At 39.2% G+C, this 17,659-nt stretch overlaps 1 protein-coding gene across 2 annotated transcripts in view; it reads right to left on the bottom strand.

The window, feature by feature from the left end:
* LOC105423205 (uncharacterized) overlaps window positions 1–17,659 on the bottom strand; it is a 248,838-nt gene that overhangs the window by 108,946 nt on the left and 122,233 nt on the right. For both annotated transcript variants that reach the window (XM_089074502.1, XM_089074501.1), the window contains one exon: window positions 14,197–14,357. In XM_089074502.1, the coding sequence (XP_088930628.1) occupies window positions 14,197–14,284 (88 nt within the window). In that variant the 5' untranslated portion in view covers window positions 14,285–14,357. The remainder of the gene's footprint in view (window positions 1–14,196; window positions 14,358–17,659) is intronic.

Below are 17,659 nucleotides of genomic sequence, written 5' to 3'. Positions count from 1 at the left end.
TATATAATATATAAATATATAAATATATAATATATATATATATATATATTAAAAAAATATATATATTTAAAATAAAATCTAAATTTATATATATATTTTTTTTACATATTTATTATATATATTTGAAATATATATTTAATATATAAAATAAATTATATAAAATAAATATATTATATAAAATAAATATATGTGTAATCATAGCATTAAAATGATTATTTGGATTTATATATGTATATATATATATATATATATATATATATATATAATGTGTGTGTGTGTGTGTGTGTGTGTGTGTGTGTCTTTAGGTAGGAGAATGAAATAAAATATATTAATAAATCAATGCGTATATATATTTTAAAAAGTATCCATTAGCGACCAAATAGGTTTGCACTCGTGCATCGCATATTTCGTTATTTCATTAAAAAAATATAATTTTTAGCGAAGATAAATGTTTAATGCATTTATATTTAACATCACGATGGTAGATTTATATTTAAAAGTTATACGCTTCACATTACGCATTTCGTACGTACGACGTCGATGGCAAATTATTTCATGAAACAATTTACAATTGGTAAAGTTCGATATTTTTCTATGTCGTCGTAAAATTCCACGCTGTCCACGTATGTATACGTGTGATGGATACAGCGGATGGATGTGAGTGCACTCTATTCTCGCAGCGTCCGTAATGTCAGGTTAATCCGAGTGCATACGATATAACGCACGTGTTCGATAGTGAAGCATCGGGGCGCGTGCTCTCGGAGAACTTGGCGACGAAGACAGAGAGTGGGAAAGAACGAGGAAGAAAGAGAGAGATGCAGAAAGAGAGAGAGCGGGCACGTCTGGAAATCTAAAACGGGCCGCGACGTGCCGGTCGGTGCGACGTCGTCTCGTTATTGTTACCGGGTGCCAGAATTACCGAGCGTCCAGGAAAACACGACGTCGCGGAGACAACCGCTAAACCGAGATCTAAGACCAAAAGGACAGGACGCGCGCGCCGCGCCGAGGATCCGTAAATTTAGCCCTGGCATATAGAACGCGCATTTCGCGGCTGAGAAAACAGATCTAATCGTAAGTCCGCACGTAGTATGCCCGTGCGAACGTCCGTGACGCTACTTCGAAAGGCGGTAGAAGCCAAACAAAAAGCGCACGACTCCTTCCGATTCTGAATTGTAGCTATTCAGCTGCTCTAATATGTACGATTACTGTACATGGTGAGAGATTACAGATTGTATGCATGTAAAATCTCGTTATCAAACACATAAAATCGAGAGATTACGAATTCACCCTCGTCATTTTGATTTCAAAAAAAAAAAAAAAAAAAAACGCGATATATGTAATATTTTTATCTTGTTCGTCACAAGATTCACACTTAATTACAATTAAATCTTAATTAACATTGTAATTTCATGTTCGATATGAATATCAACATTAGATATAAAAAAAAGCATGTCTAGGCTTTTTAACAGAGAAAGATCAACGATTTGCACTTTTAAAAATGTTTGAGATCGGTAAAATGTCTCTCTGGTGTCATGATATATTCGCCTTTGTGCACTTACATCTTCAATCGAATTTTTTTCCTTCCATATGGATGATGAACGATAGTCGATCTTTCGCCGGAAGAATCTTGACGCGCGGGAGGAAGGCAGGAGTAAAAAAAAAGGGGTCTCCCTCGTTTCGTCGCACTTAGTTTGCCCCTTCTATCGCGCGCGGTTTCCTTCCCTCTTGTTTTTTCCCCCTTCATCCGCATCCCCCATTGCCGTTTATTGGCCAAGAAATTACTTTCTCTCCAGCCGTCGACCTTCGTGAAAGCTACTTGCGGAAGGAACAGCCAACTAACTAGCCGCCGATCGATGGATCCAGATAATCATTTTAATGCTTTATCCCAGCTAATAGACCGATAACGTTGTAATGGAACGATAATCGCGAAATGAAAAGGTTCGCTTTCATTATTGTATCCATAGGACGGAAGTTTCCAATAGCATATAATATTATTGAATACTTCGATGTCCATATTATTATATCGACAACTCAATATAAAAATGTTATAATCGAATAGAAATTATTTAATTTAAAACGTAGAGCTAAAAATAAAAATAAAACATTTAATAAAATAGATCATAAAAAGATCGTCCGATTTGTCTCTAAAACGCACGTAAATTTAACAAAGTGTGTGTATATATAAATAGAACTTAATACACATATATCACACAACATCAATAGTTTATTTCTCAAAGCCAACATTCTGTATAAAGAAATGGTTAGATATAACGGTCTAAAATTACTATCTAAAGAAGACAATTGCACTACTGAATTATTCAGGTGAGATATTGCTGCTTTTCTAAAAAGATTAATTTATTAGTAATAAACGAGAGAATCGAGTTTCTGAAGCGTTATGTTTCGGCAGTTTTGCTACTGAAATGAGCTTTCCCCTCCGAGTACCAATATTATATAACATCGATTACGTCATCCGCGGCCCGCATTCTGTGCAATATGTCATTCGCAGGCATATTAATGAGATAGGATTTATTCAAATCCTCGTCAGAAACATAAGCCCTAATCAAATCAATGGCAATCTCATTAAACCAAAAGATGACAAGTATTAGCCATAAAATTTTTAGTTCAATTTCTTAATAAAAGAAAATACAGATATTGTAATTTTACTTCCAAAATTAACGAGCTAGAATATTTCTGATTGCTAATTCTTTAATAATCTGTAATTATATTTTTCATTTTCGCAAATTATAAATTATTGCACAATTATTATTTTTGCCTTTTCCTGTTTTATAAATTTCACACATATTCCCTTTATGTCATGTCGCGATATACATGTAAATTGCGATATATCATTTATTCAACAGTTCCATCGTCAATCTTGTCGGAGAAACTTGGAATAATCTCATACGGCACGTGCAGTCGCACCGAGAGTATTAACCCTCACAGCAGAGTCTACATAAACCCACAAAATTATTTAATACTTATACCTTGAACAAAAAGAAATAGAAAAAGATGAGAGAATAGAGAAAATAATGTATTAAATTAAATATTGTTATCTCCTTTTCTGTTATTGACATAGACCGATCCAATTTTGATACAGTGAAATAATGCTTCAATAAATATGTAAACAAGCTTTTCGATGCAATAATTTAATATAATGCAGTAATTTGAAGAATTTGTTATTTTTGATCATAATTTTAATAATACAAAATACATTAATAATAAAACATTATACGATATTGATCCACTATGTCAGTTTTTTGTTAATTTCGATTGTGAGATAGAATTGTTGAATGATCATAAAGATGTTAATAATACATGAAAAGAACAGTTTTGCTGAAGGATCTAAAAATTTTGATCAGACCTGATACAGATCTGAAAATAATTATATAGGACATTCAAAGTGGTGGCTGGAATATAAAAAAGCTTATAATATTACCATCGTGCTTAAAGACGCCCTATATAATTTTGATAGCCCAATAAAATTATTTTCATCTGAAAATAATTTTATTGTATCCGACCGAAATTTTAGACACTCCAGCAAAAGCGTTCTTGCGTCGTGTATAAAATAAAGAGATCGGAGATTTGCATGAGGAGGCGAAATCTTAAATACAGTTTCACACGTCATTTCCTGATGATGCGGCCGGGAAACAATACCGATCAGAATAATTCGATTAAACATGAAGGCAGGCTGGGTCGTATCGATGAACGATCGCCCGGAGTAATGCCGGCCGCTGGACACGGGCCTCGGATCGACCTAATAAACCGGAAACCTAATGCGGTTCAACCTAATAAACCGGAATTACCGGTATTAGGTGTCGGATCGACCGGTGTATCGCGCGCCCGGCTTCTCGGCAATAATGCGAATTTGAATTGATCCATGGGTGGTGTGTTGCAGAGCGCAGCGCTGCACCGCCCCGTGCTTCACCCCCCCCTCCCACCCCGCGGACTGCAGAATGCACGCCGAGGGAAGATCGATGCGAATTCATTGCATTACGAAGCGCCACGTCGTTTCCGCCGCAGGGACTGCGCGAACACAGATATTACACGGCTTAAAACAATTAGCAAAGCGCTTCTCCAAACGGCAAGTATCGGATGCGCGTTTCGCGAGAGAATTTACCTTAGTATCCGATGCGATTACGTAAATATAATATTTTATTCTTCATTGCTTGACGTTTTAATAATAAACGATCGTCCGATTGACGGCCATTCTTATAAAATTTAGGAAATATTACGAAACGTGCAATCTTTAAAGTTATATTAAGCTTCGCTTTTGTGATGATAATCGATTATCCGATATTAAACTATCGTTATTATAGTATAAATCTGTCATTACTAATAATAATAATAATAATATGTAGATTCTTAGCTGCTTAATATATACAGAAAAAATTAATTAAATATGTTTCACAAATTTAGTTTCAAAGAAATTATTTTTATTTTAGTTGTTATAAACAATCCATTATAAATTGTTATAAAGAAAACTTCGCACATCCTCATAATGGATTTCTATACTGTGTTGATAACAATTAATTCTTTTCATCTAGTAAGACGAGTCGGCTAGAAAAGTTTGAAAGGGAAACTCACCCTTCAATTTTCCATTGCCGACGAAATATCCTCAAACTTCCCTATTCCTACGATTCTCAATCATCGACTCAGAAGAAAGTGTATTTTGACAGAAATGAATCAGCGCGCGACACCGGATCGCGATCGGAATGGCGGATTTTCCCCACGCCGAGTGACGGACGCAAAATATCGAAGCGACGCGAGGCGAGGCGAGGCGAGGCGAGGCGACGCGACGCATCGCGTCGCGTCGCGTCGCGGCGCGTGCGACTCGATGGCGAAATAATCGAGAACCGCCTGTCGCATCGCCGGACAAAAGAGATATTTCACCGTCCGACAAATTCCCTCGCTAAATGGGCGCGCGTTCAAAAAAAAAAAAAAAAAAAAAAAAAATAGCAGGACTGTGGCGGTGTCGGCGGCGGCGCGGGGGACAAGAAGCACAAAAATAAAAAGCACCGGCCGACCCGGTGTGCGAAAGCGTGCGCGCATGGCTGGGCAAATTAAAAACTCGTCCCGGCGCGTCCGAGCTCCGCGATAAATACAATAATAATTAGCGGAGCTTGCGAGACGGGCTCCGCGCTGCCATTAATGAAGGGTAATTATCGGGGATTTTTAAATTCGAGACTGCCCCGCCGAGCTGTATTCCTCGCATTCGTATATCGCACTGCCCCTATCCTCGTGCAATTAACGTTTCTCTGCATAAAACTTTGCATTCGCGCAGTTATTCTATGTTTATTTTGTCGTTACTTATCGAATGTCTAATATGCATGGAGAATAATTCAATAATTAAGGTGGACGGTGTATTAACTCGTGCAAAGCTGTTTGAAGATATTTCTTCATGCATTGCTTCATACTAATAAACACAATAATAACTATGGGTATATTTGGGGCATATCATTGCCTGGCATGGTAATAAATTAGAATTTTCTTTCAATTATCATATCATGTATCAATGACGATGCGCGTCGACAAAGAATTTAGAAATCTTTCACGATGCCGTTTTAAACGACGAACGCGAAAACCAGCTCTTTTTCCCATTTCATAGAATGGAAAGAACTCGTAAACTGGACAGATGGCCCGATTTATCTTGTATTTTTGGGTCGAACGACCCTTCGCCGTGATATCCTTTTTTAATGGAGAAAAAAGAAGAAGGCAAATGATCGCTGGCACAGCTCCAGAGGACGAAACAACTCGGCCGAGAATTCTTTCATTTGATTTTGCGCGCATTACTGATCGTAGTAATTTTTCCTCTACCGTACGAGAAAGGAAATTAGACTCTGCCAAGACACTCTTGTATCACCGCAACTGAAGATTTACAATTTTAAATTATCTGATAAATGCTAAATCCTCTTTTTATAATTTTATTATAAAATTTATTTTATTTTTATATTTTTATTATAAACTTTCTTAGTTTCTCACAGAGAATTTTTATTAAAATTTAAAATTAAAATAGATTTCAAATTAGAATCGTAGTATATATTTTATATCTTAGAATATATTTCTCATATTTATTTTTCAACTCCCAATCTCATTAAACTTAAAACTTTTATTTAATAATACACGTACGTGTGCTTTAGATACGTTTATTCTACAATTTCACAATTTTACAATGTCACGATTTAAAAAAAAATATTTTTATGATTCAATCGTGATTGAAAGGAATTTTAGAATTAGTGAATCTATTGATCAATCATTTTTGAAAGAAATTTTATTTTGAAATATATATTTTCCATCAATCATCCGTGCATTTTTTTCCGGGACAGAAAAATATTGTGTCACTGTTTAAAACCGTCAGTATTTGTTCCTCGCACATTTCGAAAGTACGTTGTATAAAGCTCACGAGTTCACGATTCCCGAAACAAAACATGCACGAGAGGCCGAGCAAAGGGAAGAATTATTAGCGCCGGCGCATGCAGCGTGCGAAAAAGGAATAAACACGCGCAATAAAGGCGGCCGAGTCGCGTAATACGAAGCAATAATCTACGAATTTTGTGTTGTATGGTGCAAAACAAGTGGACGGTATTTATCGCGATACGTAATCTCGTCGAAGCCGGCATATAACTGGTTTTTTTTATTGCCGTATAAAAAAAAGAATAATAATTTCACGTCTCCCCGAATGGCACAACTGGTGGTTTATGGCTGTTCGTTTCGATTCGGTGTGGCGAACGCAATAATTGGATGTAATGTTAGTTTCCCGAATCTCTTTCCTATTATATATATATCTCTCTCTTTCAGAATTTTACCTTCCTACAGATAAATCGCATATACAAAACATCGCAATCAGTGATGCTTTTAAGGAAGTACGCTACAACAAAGAAATTGTTAAAAAACCTTTTTCAAGATTTTTTTACAAATATCCGTATCTTAGAAAAAATATTAATTGGTACATCTGTATTTAAAACCTCTGTATTTAAAAAAACATCCAACAAACAAACAAACATAAAAGATTCAAGTGATAATTATCGAAAATGAAAATTTCGAAACTAGTATAATTAAGCAGATTTTTTAAAATAATTTTTTTCATAAAAAAAAAATAACGATTTCAAAAAAAATTCAAAATTTCGTTAGATTTTGACATTTTTAAAACTAAGAATTAAAAAAATCAATTAAAATTATTTATTTTGTGAAGGTACTCTTGAAATTTGAAGCTACTTGATTAAAAATTATTCTATGGACGCTATCAATTGAAAAAAAAAAGCAATTTTGAGAAAAACGCGTTTAAAGTTTCGATTTAGTATCGATTATTTATAAGTTAAATTTACTAGTTATCATAGTGAATCTATTGTCGATCAAACAAACACGATCGAAGGAATTTTTATAATTTAAATACGTGAGGCTGAGTAGGACTTAAATTAAATTAAAAGTCGTTTTAAGGCGATCAGTCAGATGCGCATGCTTTCACTATATTTTATACTATAACTTATACAATTCGAGAAATTTGAATCTCATTAAAATCTTTTAGACATATACTCTTAAGACATCTTTCGAAAAAGGTAAGAGAAAAATCGTTTTTTTTTTTTGGAAAATATTACCGTAGCACATATACACATATCCCTTTAATAACGCATCCACTTTTCATGTCACGAGAAAAACTACTAACACACGATAATATATCTTAGAATTTCCGACATTTATTATTCAGTTTAGAAGCTCTCGAGACGGCTCGCTGTTAGCGCATAGTTCTTGACAAGTACGTTTCGAGAGAGCGGAGCGGAGCGGAGAGCATTTCGCTTCGGAAGTAAAAAAGTTTTCAGCGAGCAAATACGTAGAGCGGCAGATTGCAGCGATGCCTGCGGAAACCGCGCCTTCGAGACGAAGAAAGGAGGAAACGGCCACCGGAGAAACCCCGTTCCTGCAGATTCCCGCGGATGCAAAATCCTCGGGCGGAAGTGAGCTGACCATCTCGCGGGATGTTTCGTGCGATTGCCCGGCTACCGGGCTGCGCGCGCGCGCGCGCGCGCGCGCGCGTGTGTGTGTGTGTGTGTGTGTGTGTGCGTGCGTGCGTACACACGCATATTCACGAGCACAGACGCACCGTGCTGCTCGTGTATGCGCGCACGGTAGTTTGTCACAGTCAAGTGCTCGCTAAGTATGCGAGACCATTTGTCTCCGATCTTCTATTCTGGCACAGGCGTCATTCTACGCTCGCCGCAAACAGAATTAAATGTTTCTGGTTCGTGCTCCCGCTCCTCCTATCTGTCCTCATTCTTTATCTTACGCCCGCCAGTTTCCACGGCCGTACGGCCGACGGGAAACACGAAAATTTTGGTACCCGGGATCAGGTAGCTATTACGGCAGCGACACGACGGATGTAAGTGAATGATGACGGGTCTGTACCCATGTTAAATTTTACCTGAAATATATATCTCGTAAGCCCCTTGCCTCGTCACTTTTCTCAGTTTTATTATATCCCCTCCCCTCCCCCCTTCTCTCTCTGTGATATCTGTTATTCTCTCTCGTATAACATACGGTGCTAATATGTTAAGCTACTAATTAAGAAGTTAAGACAGGTTAGGCAAAAGTTTTAATTATCGTGAAATTAAATTACACACGTCCATCGATTAGAAAATAAGCAACAATAAATATAAAATTTTATTTAGATATTTTAAGAAAAATAGTCTTTCGGCTTCCATTTAAGCAACATGCGATTCCAACAAATTTCTGTATCTTATTAGTCTGTTATTTATGATCATAGATCTATAGAGTAATAATCTGTAACTTGTAATTATATCTAAATATATTATATCTAAATATCTATAATGCGTAATTTCTAATTAACAATTGGCATATTAATAGTATTGTAAAATAATTTGTAATTATTCAGTGATTAATATTATGTTTCTATTAGAAACGCATAACACATAGAACACATTTTAACATCGCATACGTAGCGCAAACTACATGACGCAAAGCATAATGCGAACATTAACTTAATTAGATTTATTATCATTATATTACGTGTGTCCTTTTAATACGCATTATAATTATAATACTCTATGAAATTAGATTATTGCTAAATTTGCAGTGCACTTATTGTATATATATATATATATATATATATATATATATTTAATAAGAAATTATATATTTTTTCGCTTGGAAGAGAACCTTTATTTTCTCTTAGGAAAAGACTATTCCTAGTACGTTTAACTTATATAGTCACGATATCGGTGATCTGAAGATATCCCAAGATGTTTCCAATCCGTATTTCTCCAATTTTTGGGATAAGTTGGGGTAAGTTTCTATCAAGGATAAATAAAGAAGCGCGTGTCAAGAAGAGAAGGGCGTTTATCTTTCAAGAAGAAAATCGCCTAGGCGAAGTAAACGGCGTCCACGAGAATAAAAAATGTATCAGATGAGAAACAAGAAGTGGCAGCGGGAGATGGCCGGGAGAGCAGGAGAGAAAATACATTTCTCTTGTCTTTCCTATTCTGAAATTTTGCGGCATCCATCGTCTTATCGTCTCCGCGGTTACGCGAACTCCTCGCGTTCTGGGACTTCACTCGCCGACGAATTTTATCTGACAACTACTTTAGCGAATGGCAAAAGAGAGGGGAAAGTCAGAAGCATGGTAAACCGGCAGACAGGGAGAAAAGAAGTAGTCGCGAGGAGGGAAAGAAGAGAAAGAAGAAGAAGAAGAAGAAGATGATGAAAAAGAAGAAAAGGAAAGGGCGAAGGAAGTAGTTGAGAAAAAGAAAAGCGGACGGTAGAAGTTCGAAATGTGACGCGGAACGTGCGACAAGCCGCGCTCAGCTGTGGCTCGACCCTCCTGGCTCGCTCTCCCTTCCTTCCTTCTTTCCTCCCTTCCGCCCTTTGTTGCACTTGAGATGCACAAGAACCGCTCTAGCGAGCGCGATCTCGTTAACGGGAGGTACGCGCCGCGCGTCGTTCGTGCAACATCCCGCCTTCTGGTTTCCAGTAAGATCAAAGCGAGTCGCGGGCCCGTCGCGACGAACAAACGGAGCTTTTCGTGGTATTCGCTTAATTGTATACTTGTACTTCCCTATACGCCAGGGCTCATACGTTACCCGCGGCGCAAACCGCATTTTATCGCGAGATTGTATAACGTCGCAACCACAAAATTATCATACCATCGTCGCCGATGGTAAACTGCCGAGCGATTTGCGCGATAATCGCAGTAACCTCGTTGCGATCGCAATTCGCTCCGTCTCGCTTTTCTATCGCTTAAATCTCAACGCCAACGTTTTCTTGCCATTAGACGAAATACCTTAATCTTCTGACGTTAGACCTCGGTGTTGGCCAGCACCGCCAGAATTCTTTCTCATTATCCGTCTTCTTGGGAAGCATTAACACTCATGAATCACGAAAGCGTACGCGGCGGTCGTGAAAAATACAAGATAACGCGCGTAAAATATTTGTATTTCAGCTAAACGAGGGTACAAAAAGTGCTCCATTAAACGCAAAACGAGACCAAGAGCGTAAATTCTGCAGAAGGCAAAATACATTTATAAGTATTATATAGAAAAATATAAAAGTACGTAAAACGGGAATCTTGAGTTTTTTAAATGATGTCTAAAAGTGCGCGCGTAAATTTTCATCGGGGTATCTAAATTTGATACAGAAATAAGAGGTAAAAACTGATAAAAGTAAATAAAAATTTTTAAATATATATACATTCGTTACTAAGTATTTAAATAAATAATAATTTACTATTTTTTTCTTCGGACTTTTATTCCATCGAATGATTTTTTTATGACGATTTAATGTTAAATGTATCCATTTTATCGATTAGCTACGTACATATTGCAAAACCATCTTGCGCCAGCGATCTTTATGATATTCAAAAGTAATCACGATAGACTGGCGCGCACGTTTGCTCAAATTTGCTAATATTAGGGTAGTATTAAGATAAAGCGGCGGAGAAAAAGGCGACAAATTGCGAGAGGGGAAACGTAATAAAAAGATAAGAGGCTCCGCGAAAGCACGAGCGAGATAACTAGGACAACGTGTTTATACGTTACAAATTCGTTGCCCAAGATCGTCTACGTCGTCGTCGTCGTCGTCGTCGTCGTCGTCGTCGCCACATCGTCTCGCTAAGCTCGCTGAACGGAACATGCTCGAACGTACATCCGTGTACAAGTATCTACGAGCGAAGTCTCGTCGAGCGACGGAGCCGCTTCGACTTGTCGCCATGCGAGGTCTACGTTAAAATTCGATCAGATAATCTTGTCTACGTCACGATTAGGGTGATCTAATTCTTCTTCGACCACGGCGTTTTCTCTCCCCCAGCGCGCCGACCACGAATTCACCGCCGGATGTCAGCGCCGACTCGAGGCCGCATAAATTTCCAGGCCACCCAACGTCGTCCGGCGAGAGCAGACTGTCACATCCCTCGCTCCGGCGAGAGTGGCCGGGCTGGGGGCTCTGACCCCAAATGCGGAAAAAGGAGTCGGATGTAAGTCGGACGACTTCCCCCGAGAAATCGCTCGTTTGCATTCGTGAATGCGTGAATGCGAAACGAAGATATGCGCGCATAGCTGGTTCGCTGCGCTACGGAATATGTCGACATGGTACAATCGAAACAAAGGCTAAAGTAATAGTTGGTAAAGTTTAAATTAATGTTATTAGTTTTAAAGAGATACTTCTGAAATCTATTCGTTCGTTTGCGATGTACGATCGATCCACGAATGATTTAATTAACATTTCATTTTTTTAATACTCTAAATATCGCTCTCGAAGTATGCGCAATTTTACTTTTTTCAAAATTCAAGTAGTTCTCTTAGGCGAAAAGAGTTGACTTCTACGTGTAACGTTTGTAAAATTATAACAAGTAAATATTTTCGGGACTATTTGAGATGTCAAACAGCGATTGCGGATATTTTCATGTTTTCATACAACAATCTAAAAGCAAATACTGGAGGCGAGCAAGTTTACTTAAATTTGTAGTCAAGCAAATATGAAAAAAACATATGCGAGTTGCATTTACGATGTAAAGTTAATCGGAGGTTTCTGAAACTTCCTCGGGCAGTCGTGCCGACAACGTGAATAATCTCCCGACATCTGTCTAACATAATGATTTTAATATCCTGGTTTTAATAATCTTTGTTAAATTAAAAATTTATGAGATCTGCGAGGGCGAATTATAAAAGATTATTCAGACAGAATTTTCATATTAGACACTTATTCCATTAATATCTAAATGAAAATTTCCAATAATCTTTTATCTTTCTTTTTTTTCTTTTTTCTTTCGTTTTTTTAAACAATTACCTACACGCGAAAACAATTACCTACATCGCAATTAAATGGAATGAAAAATTTTCAGTTGGGTTACAGAAAGAATGCTTTGCTGGTAAATAAAAAAAATTTGACACAGATCTGAAAATAATTTTGTTGGACTATCGAAATTATTATGTAGGACGCTCAAAAACGATAATAATAAAATTGTTGATTTTCTATTGTTGATTACTTTAAAATTTAAAAAGTTATAATAATTTTGACCAAGCAAAATTATTTTCTTGGATCTTAGGCCACTGTTTTAAATTTGGCCAGCAAATATTCTCTCCGTGTGGATTAAAATACTATGGCAGCGACGGGATGCTAGAATTAACAATAAATAATGAACGACTGCGCCCCGAGAGTATTTATCACTCGAGAGCGTGCGTCTTGAAAAAGGAAACCACTGATCCAGCATCGTATTGATCGAACACATTCTCCGGAGTTGCGACGAAGGATTTACAGTCATTGGCGAGTCGCGAGGATCGTAGGACAATTTGTCCAGCGTACACTCGTACATTCTAGTGCGCCGAGTTTCTCTCGGATGCAGCGGACCTTCGCGCATAATAGTTTTCCAGGAACGTATACACCGGAAGTTCGTCGTCGGTGAGACTACTCCAAGTTCCTCTCATCTTTCTCTCTCCCTCCCTCCCTCCCTCCCTCCCTCCCTCCCTCTCTCTCTCTCTCTCTCTTTCTCTCTCTCTCTCTCTCTCTCACTCACTCACTCTCAACGTTCCTCTAACAACTATTTGCTTTCCAGGTGACCTTAATCTAGGAAATGGTCACTAAGAGGCGTTCTCTCTACAAATGCAGTCGGAGAAGAGACATGACTAGAATGAAGGCGAGAAACACAGGGAAAGCGAGAGAGAGAGAGAGAGAGAGAGAGAGAGAGAGAGAGAGAGAGAGAGAGAGAGGGCAAGAGGGAAGACGAGAGAAATGAATGATACCGGCTGAGGATGAAAGGTGTGGAAATATTTTGCTTATATCGTTGTCCCGAGAGGTGCACATACGCGCGCATATCCTTTTGTCAACATGCGCCCGAGGTTGAGTAACCGCGAATACGATCCTCGAAATAAGTTCGTGTACGTGCAAAGTTACAAGTGGCTAAAAGATCGGAAATGCAATATGTTTCCTCTCTTGAGGCTAAAACGTACGTCCCGCCCGATATTCGTTGCACGTGGGTTATTTTACGTCGCGCACTGTGATTCCGCCAAGGAGGTTCGGATATTTTCGTGAAATATGTAAAAACCAATCCGGCACGTTTATATAATACACGATGCATGGCGTCCTATGCTATATCCTTGACGGAAATGCATTTTTTTTTTCTCTAAGTAGACATTTAAATAAAAATTAAGGCAATCGCGTTTCTTCTTGAGTATCTCGAATTTAAAGATCAAAATCTTAAATCATCAATCATCTTAAATTCCGAGTAGTGTTTGTCAGCTTGTTAAGATATTTCTTTGCCGAAAATGCGTCGCCGCGAAATCTTCTCTGATTATCGAAGAGAGACGTGCGTGAAATAAACGAAGGAATAACGCGCGTTAACGTATTTTTTCACGCTTGTGAATGTGCAAATAGCGTGAAATTGACAGTCGGATGCTCCGCGGGGACGGAAATATGCGCTATCTCAAAACTCGTGGATACAACGGTACGTCTAGCGATGAGTTTCAGAGAAGGAGAAAGAGTAAAATCGCGCTATTCTCGTGGAAATTCGTTGTAGCCGCGAAAAGGCGGAATTTGTAACAACCATCGTCGCCGCTGCCATCGTCGTCGTCGTCGTTGTCGTCGTTGTCGTCATCGTCGTGGTCGTCGCCATTTCTGTCGTCGGTGTCGTCTTCGTTGGTGTCATCGTCATTGTCTCTCCGCCAGCACAAAACGTCGTTCAAGACGAAGGTTTCTTACCTCCTTGCCGGGAGCTGAAGGCGCCGGTGCTTCCTGCGATGATTAGAAGCAGCAGCGGGCTTAATAAGACTCTCGAGGAAAGCGGCATCTTTCCTATACTCCTCTACCGGCGCTTGCGCGACACGGGCTCCTCTTAGCCGACTTCCCTCATCACAGCCTCCCTGTAAAGAATAAAAAATAAGGAATCAGACGCGACGGCTCGGTTTCGTTGAAACGAAAAATAAGTCCTCGCGAAGGGCAAAGGATATCTTCCTTCGTTCGGACGGATGGCGGCCATTGAGCCGCGGCAGACGCGCATTTACCGGGTGATTTCCGGGACGTTTCTGACACTCGTTACGTCGTGATAAATATATCTCGGAACTGGAACGAGCGGTGTCATTAGCGGTAGCTCAGTAGTAAAAAAGGCACCCCGTAACGCGTGACATTTTTATCCACGGCGTGATAATGGCTAATCGATAAAACGTCCCTCCGAGATGTCAGACGTGGACGGATCTATCCATTTTTACCGAAATGCGAATCCCCGCACGCGAAGTCACATTTTGAATAGACGTCAAGCGACTGAGGGAACCTGCGTTCAGCCGGGAAGCGGAACGATTTCGTTCTTTCGCTCGGAAATGGCCAGCGGCCCGTGTTTGGCGTTGAATGGCACGACGAGAGATAGAGAGAGAGAGAGAGAGAGAGAGAGAGAGAGAGAGAGAGAGAGAGAGAGAGAGAAAACAACGCGGGGGTTATCTTTCCCGTCGTGTTTCCTCGGTTTACTTATTTTTCGTCCATTCTTACACGGCTCGCAAACACAGCGGGAGAATACGAGAATACGAGATAGACCCAGAAAGCGGGACGAGAGACGAGACGAGAGACGTCGGGGACAGAAACGCGAACGGCCCCCGGGGCGCGTTGGGTTTCCATTATGCTAAACCGCAAATGGAGTCCTGCGATCGAGTGTCTCTTCGCGGCCGCCCCTGGAGGCGCACAATGGCGCTGGTATAAGGCTCCTAAGGTGTAATGTTACGTAGAAATTAAATTCGCCCGTATTCCTCCGCGTGGTGTGCACGCGCGCGACGTCACTTGCCCGCCTTGTCGCCCGCGGATCCAACGTCGACGGGAGGCGGGAGGGGAGGGGGGGGGAAGGTTGCATCCCCGTCACCGCGAATTCGTCACCGTCGCCTCGCAGCGTCGCGGCGGAAAGCACCAGCCGGCGTGACACTCGAGCTTTTTACGCGGAAACGCATTTGCGACGATGACTTCTGCGGTTCGCTCCGTTCGCGAAAAACGTCTCTCGCACGCGGCGCGACGCTGAATCGCGCGGGATATTAATGGAAACGCGTACTCAGCTTTTTGTATAGAAGCTGGAAACGTTCAACGCGCGTATCTTTGCACACGTAAACGTATATTTCTTCGACAAATTTGGCACCGACTCTTTTTTTCCCTTGGAAATTTAAAAGTAGTAGCCTACAAAGCAATTTAATCTCAAAGATCGAAATCTTTTAATGCGATATCGTGAAATTTAATTAAAAATTAAGATCAAATGGAAATTTAATTAAGCGTGATATCAATCGTATATAGTCGTATATTTTTTTTGTACGTTCTTCTGGATATCTTCTACATAGGCAGTTTTGCAAGGAAAACGCGACGTATGCACAAACGACGAATATTGGCGTTCGAGATTTTCCACGACGCAGCTTTTCCTCTCAAGGACTCGCTTACAGACGAACAATTTTATTTGGATACGAGCTTTTTCATATCAAGCTTTCTCCTTTTTTTTTTTTGTCATGGCTACCGGCGGTTACTGTAACTTGTTATATCACGCGGCGTTTTCACGATGTTGCTTTCACCGCGGAATTTAAAGATCTTTTTAGTTCTCGCAGCTTAAAAGCGTTTGATCGATTTCGAATAGACGTTAGATTTGCAGCTTTGACGCAGGACGATATCAAAATATACGCTCCATATTTTGCCTCTCTTTGAAATATCGTATAGCGAGTAAATATCCAATCCGGCAACGTCAAAAGCATGAGTAATCTTCCGGCAATTAAACCAAATATTATATGTAAATCGATCCTAATTACATGCTGAAAAGATATATTTATTTTATATCATATCACGCACGCTTTTATGGATAAATAGGATTAAAAATATCAGATCGTATATCCGATGAGAAAGAAAAAGAGAGAGAGAGTATATAACCGGAGTTATATCTGAAGTCAAATAAGGATTGTTTTCCGGATAACTTTGACATTCGAAGCGCGACATAAATTATTTCCTTACTAACTAATGCAGCGAATAATTAAGACGATAATAAAGTTCAATTAAAATTCGAGATAACATCTGCCGGAACTACGGAGCGGAGAACTGAAGATAGAACTTGGAAATGGAAAGCTAATTTCATTTTACAGAGCTGATCTCGCTGTCGCAATATTTCGCGCGGAAAAAAATCTTTTTATAGCTTTCGAAGCACAACGAGTTCAAACCGCAACTCGCGACAAGTTCATTACCATTGCATTTTCTGCTTTTCCCCCGGACGTTACGCATCGCAAATGAACGTGAAAATTAAGACACATCTTTCATCATGGTACAAGATGGCATGACCAAGATTATAGAGATCTCGTATTATTTTGTGTGCAGAATTCATATACTCTAAATTCATAGAAGAGAAAAATGAATAAAGAAATGAATAAATAAAATGCAACATGACGCAATGCAAATATATATAAAAATTCTTGTTACTAATATGAATAATAATTTTTGCGTTCATAAACAATATATCTTAAAGTTTCGTTTTCGAACTGATGTTAAATTAAGCCAAGATCAAGATAACGTTTAAATTTATTTAAATACTTACGCTGAACTCATCCGTCGTGAAGGATGGTCGAAAAAGAGATGTTAAAAAAAAAAACTGCTATAATATTTGAGTCTATCGAATACTTGGTAAAAGCATATATCAGAAAATTGTTGAAGTTTCATCTATTTCACCAGATATTCTAACGGTTCCGATATATTCGACATTTTAAACGCTCAACATCTTTTTCCTCTCGTTTTACGTGACAATACAGGTGGATTCTAGGATCTAGTCGGCTTCCAAACAACACCGGAGATTTACAATGTTGGTTCAACGTTTACCTGCAGCGTCGTATGTTTAGAAGACAAAGAATAACAGGTTGAGAAGGAAGAAAAGGGAGGCGAGAAAGACGGAAAGCGAGAGATAAGACCATCCAACAACATTGTTTCTTCCCATGGAACATCCTTGTCGTTTTAAAGCCAGCCTCGCAGCGCAGGGAAGCTTCCGCTTTGACGGTTTTCTTATTGATCGCACAAATTGTATTCCTCGAACCTAAAGGATTGCAATATTGGCGCGACGCGATTGCGATGATATTGTCGAAGACGAAGCGGGAAATTGGAAACGGAGAACTGGAGGAATTCGTGAAGGCGAGGAAAGTATCTAAATAAACTCTTGTTGTCAGCGTCATAC

This window comes from Pogonomyrmex barbatus, unplaced genomic scaffold (genome assembly GCF_055798465.1).
Source record: "Pogonomyrmex barbatus isolate J1 unplaced genomic scaffold, ASM5579846v1 scaffold17, whole genome shotgun sequence".
NCBI classification, from domain to species: domain Eukaryota; kingdom Metazoa; phylum Arthropoda; class Insecta; order Hymenoptera; family Formicidae; genus Pogonomyrmex; species Pogonomyrmex barbatus.
Note: the sequence above shows the minus strand (reverse complement) of the source record. Positions and strands in the feature narration are given on the sequence as shown.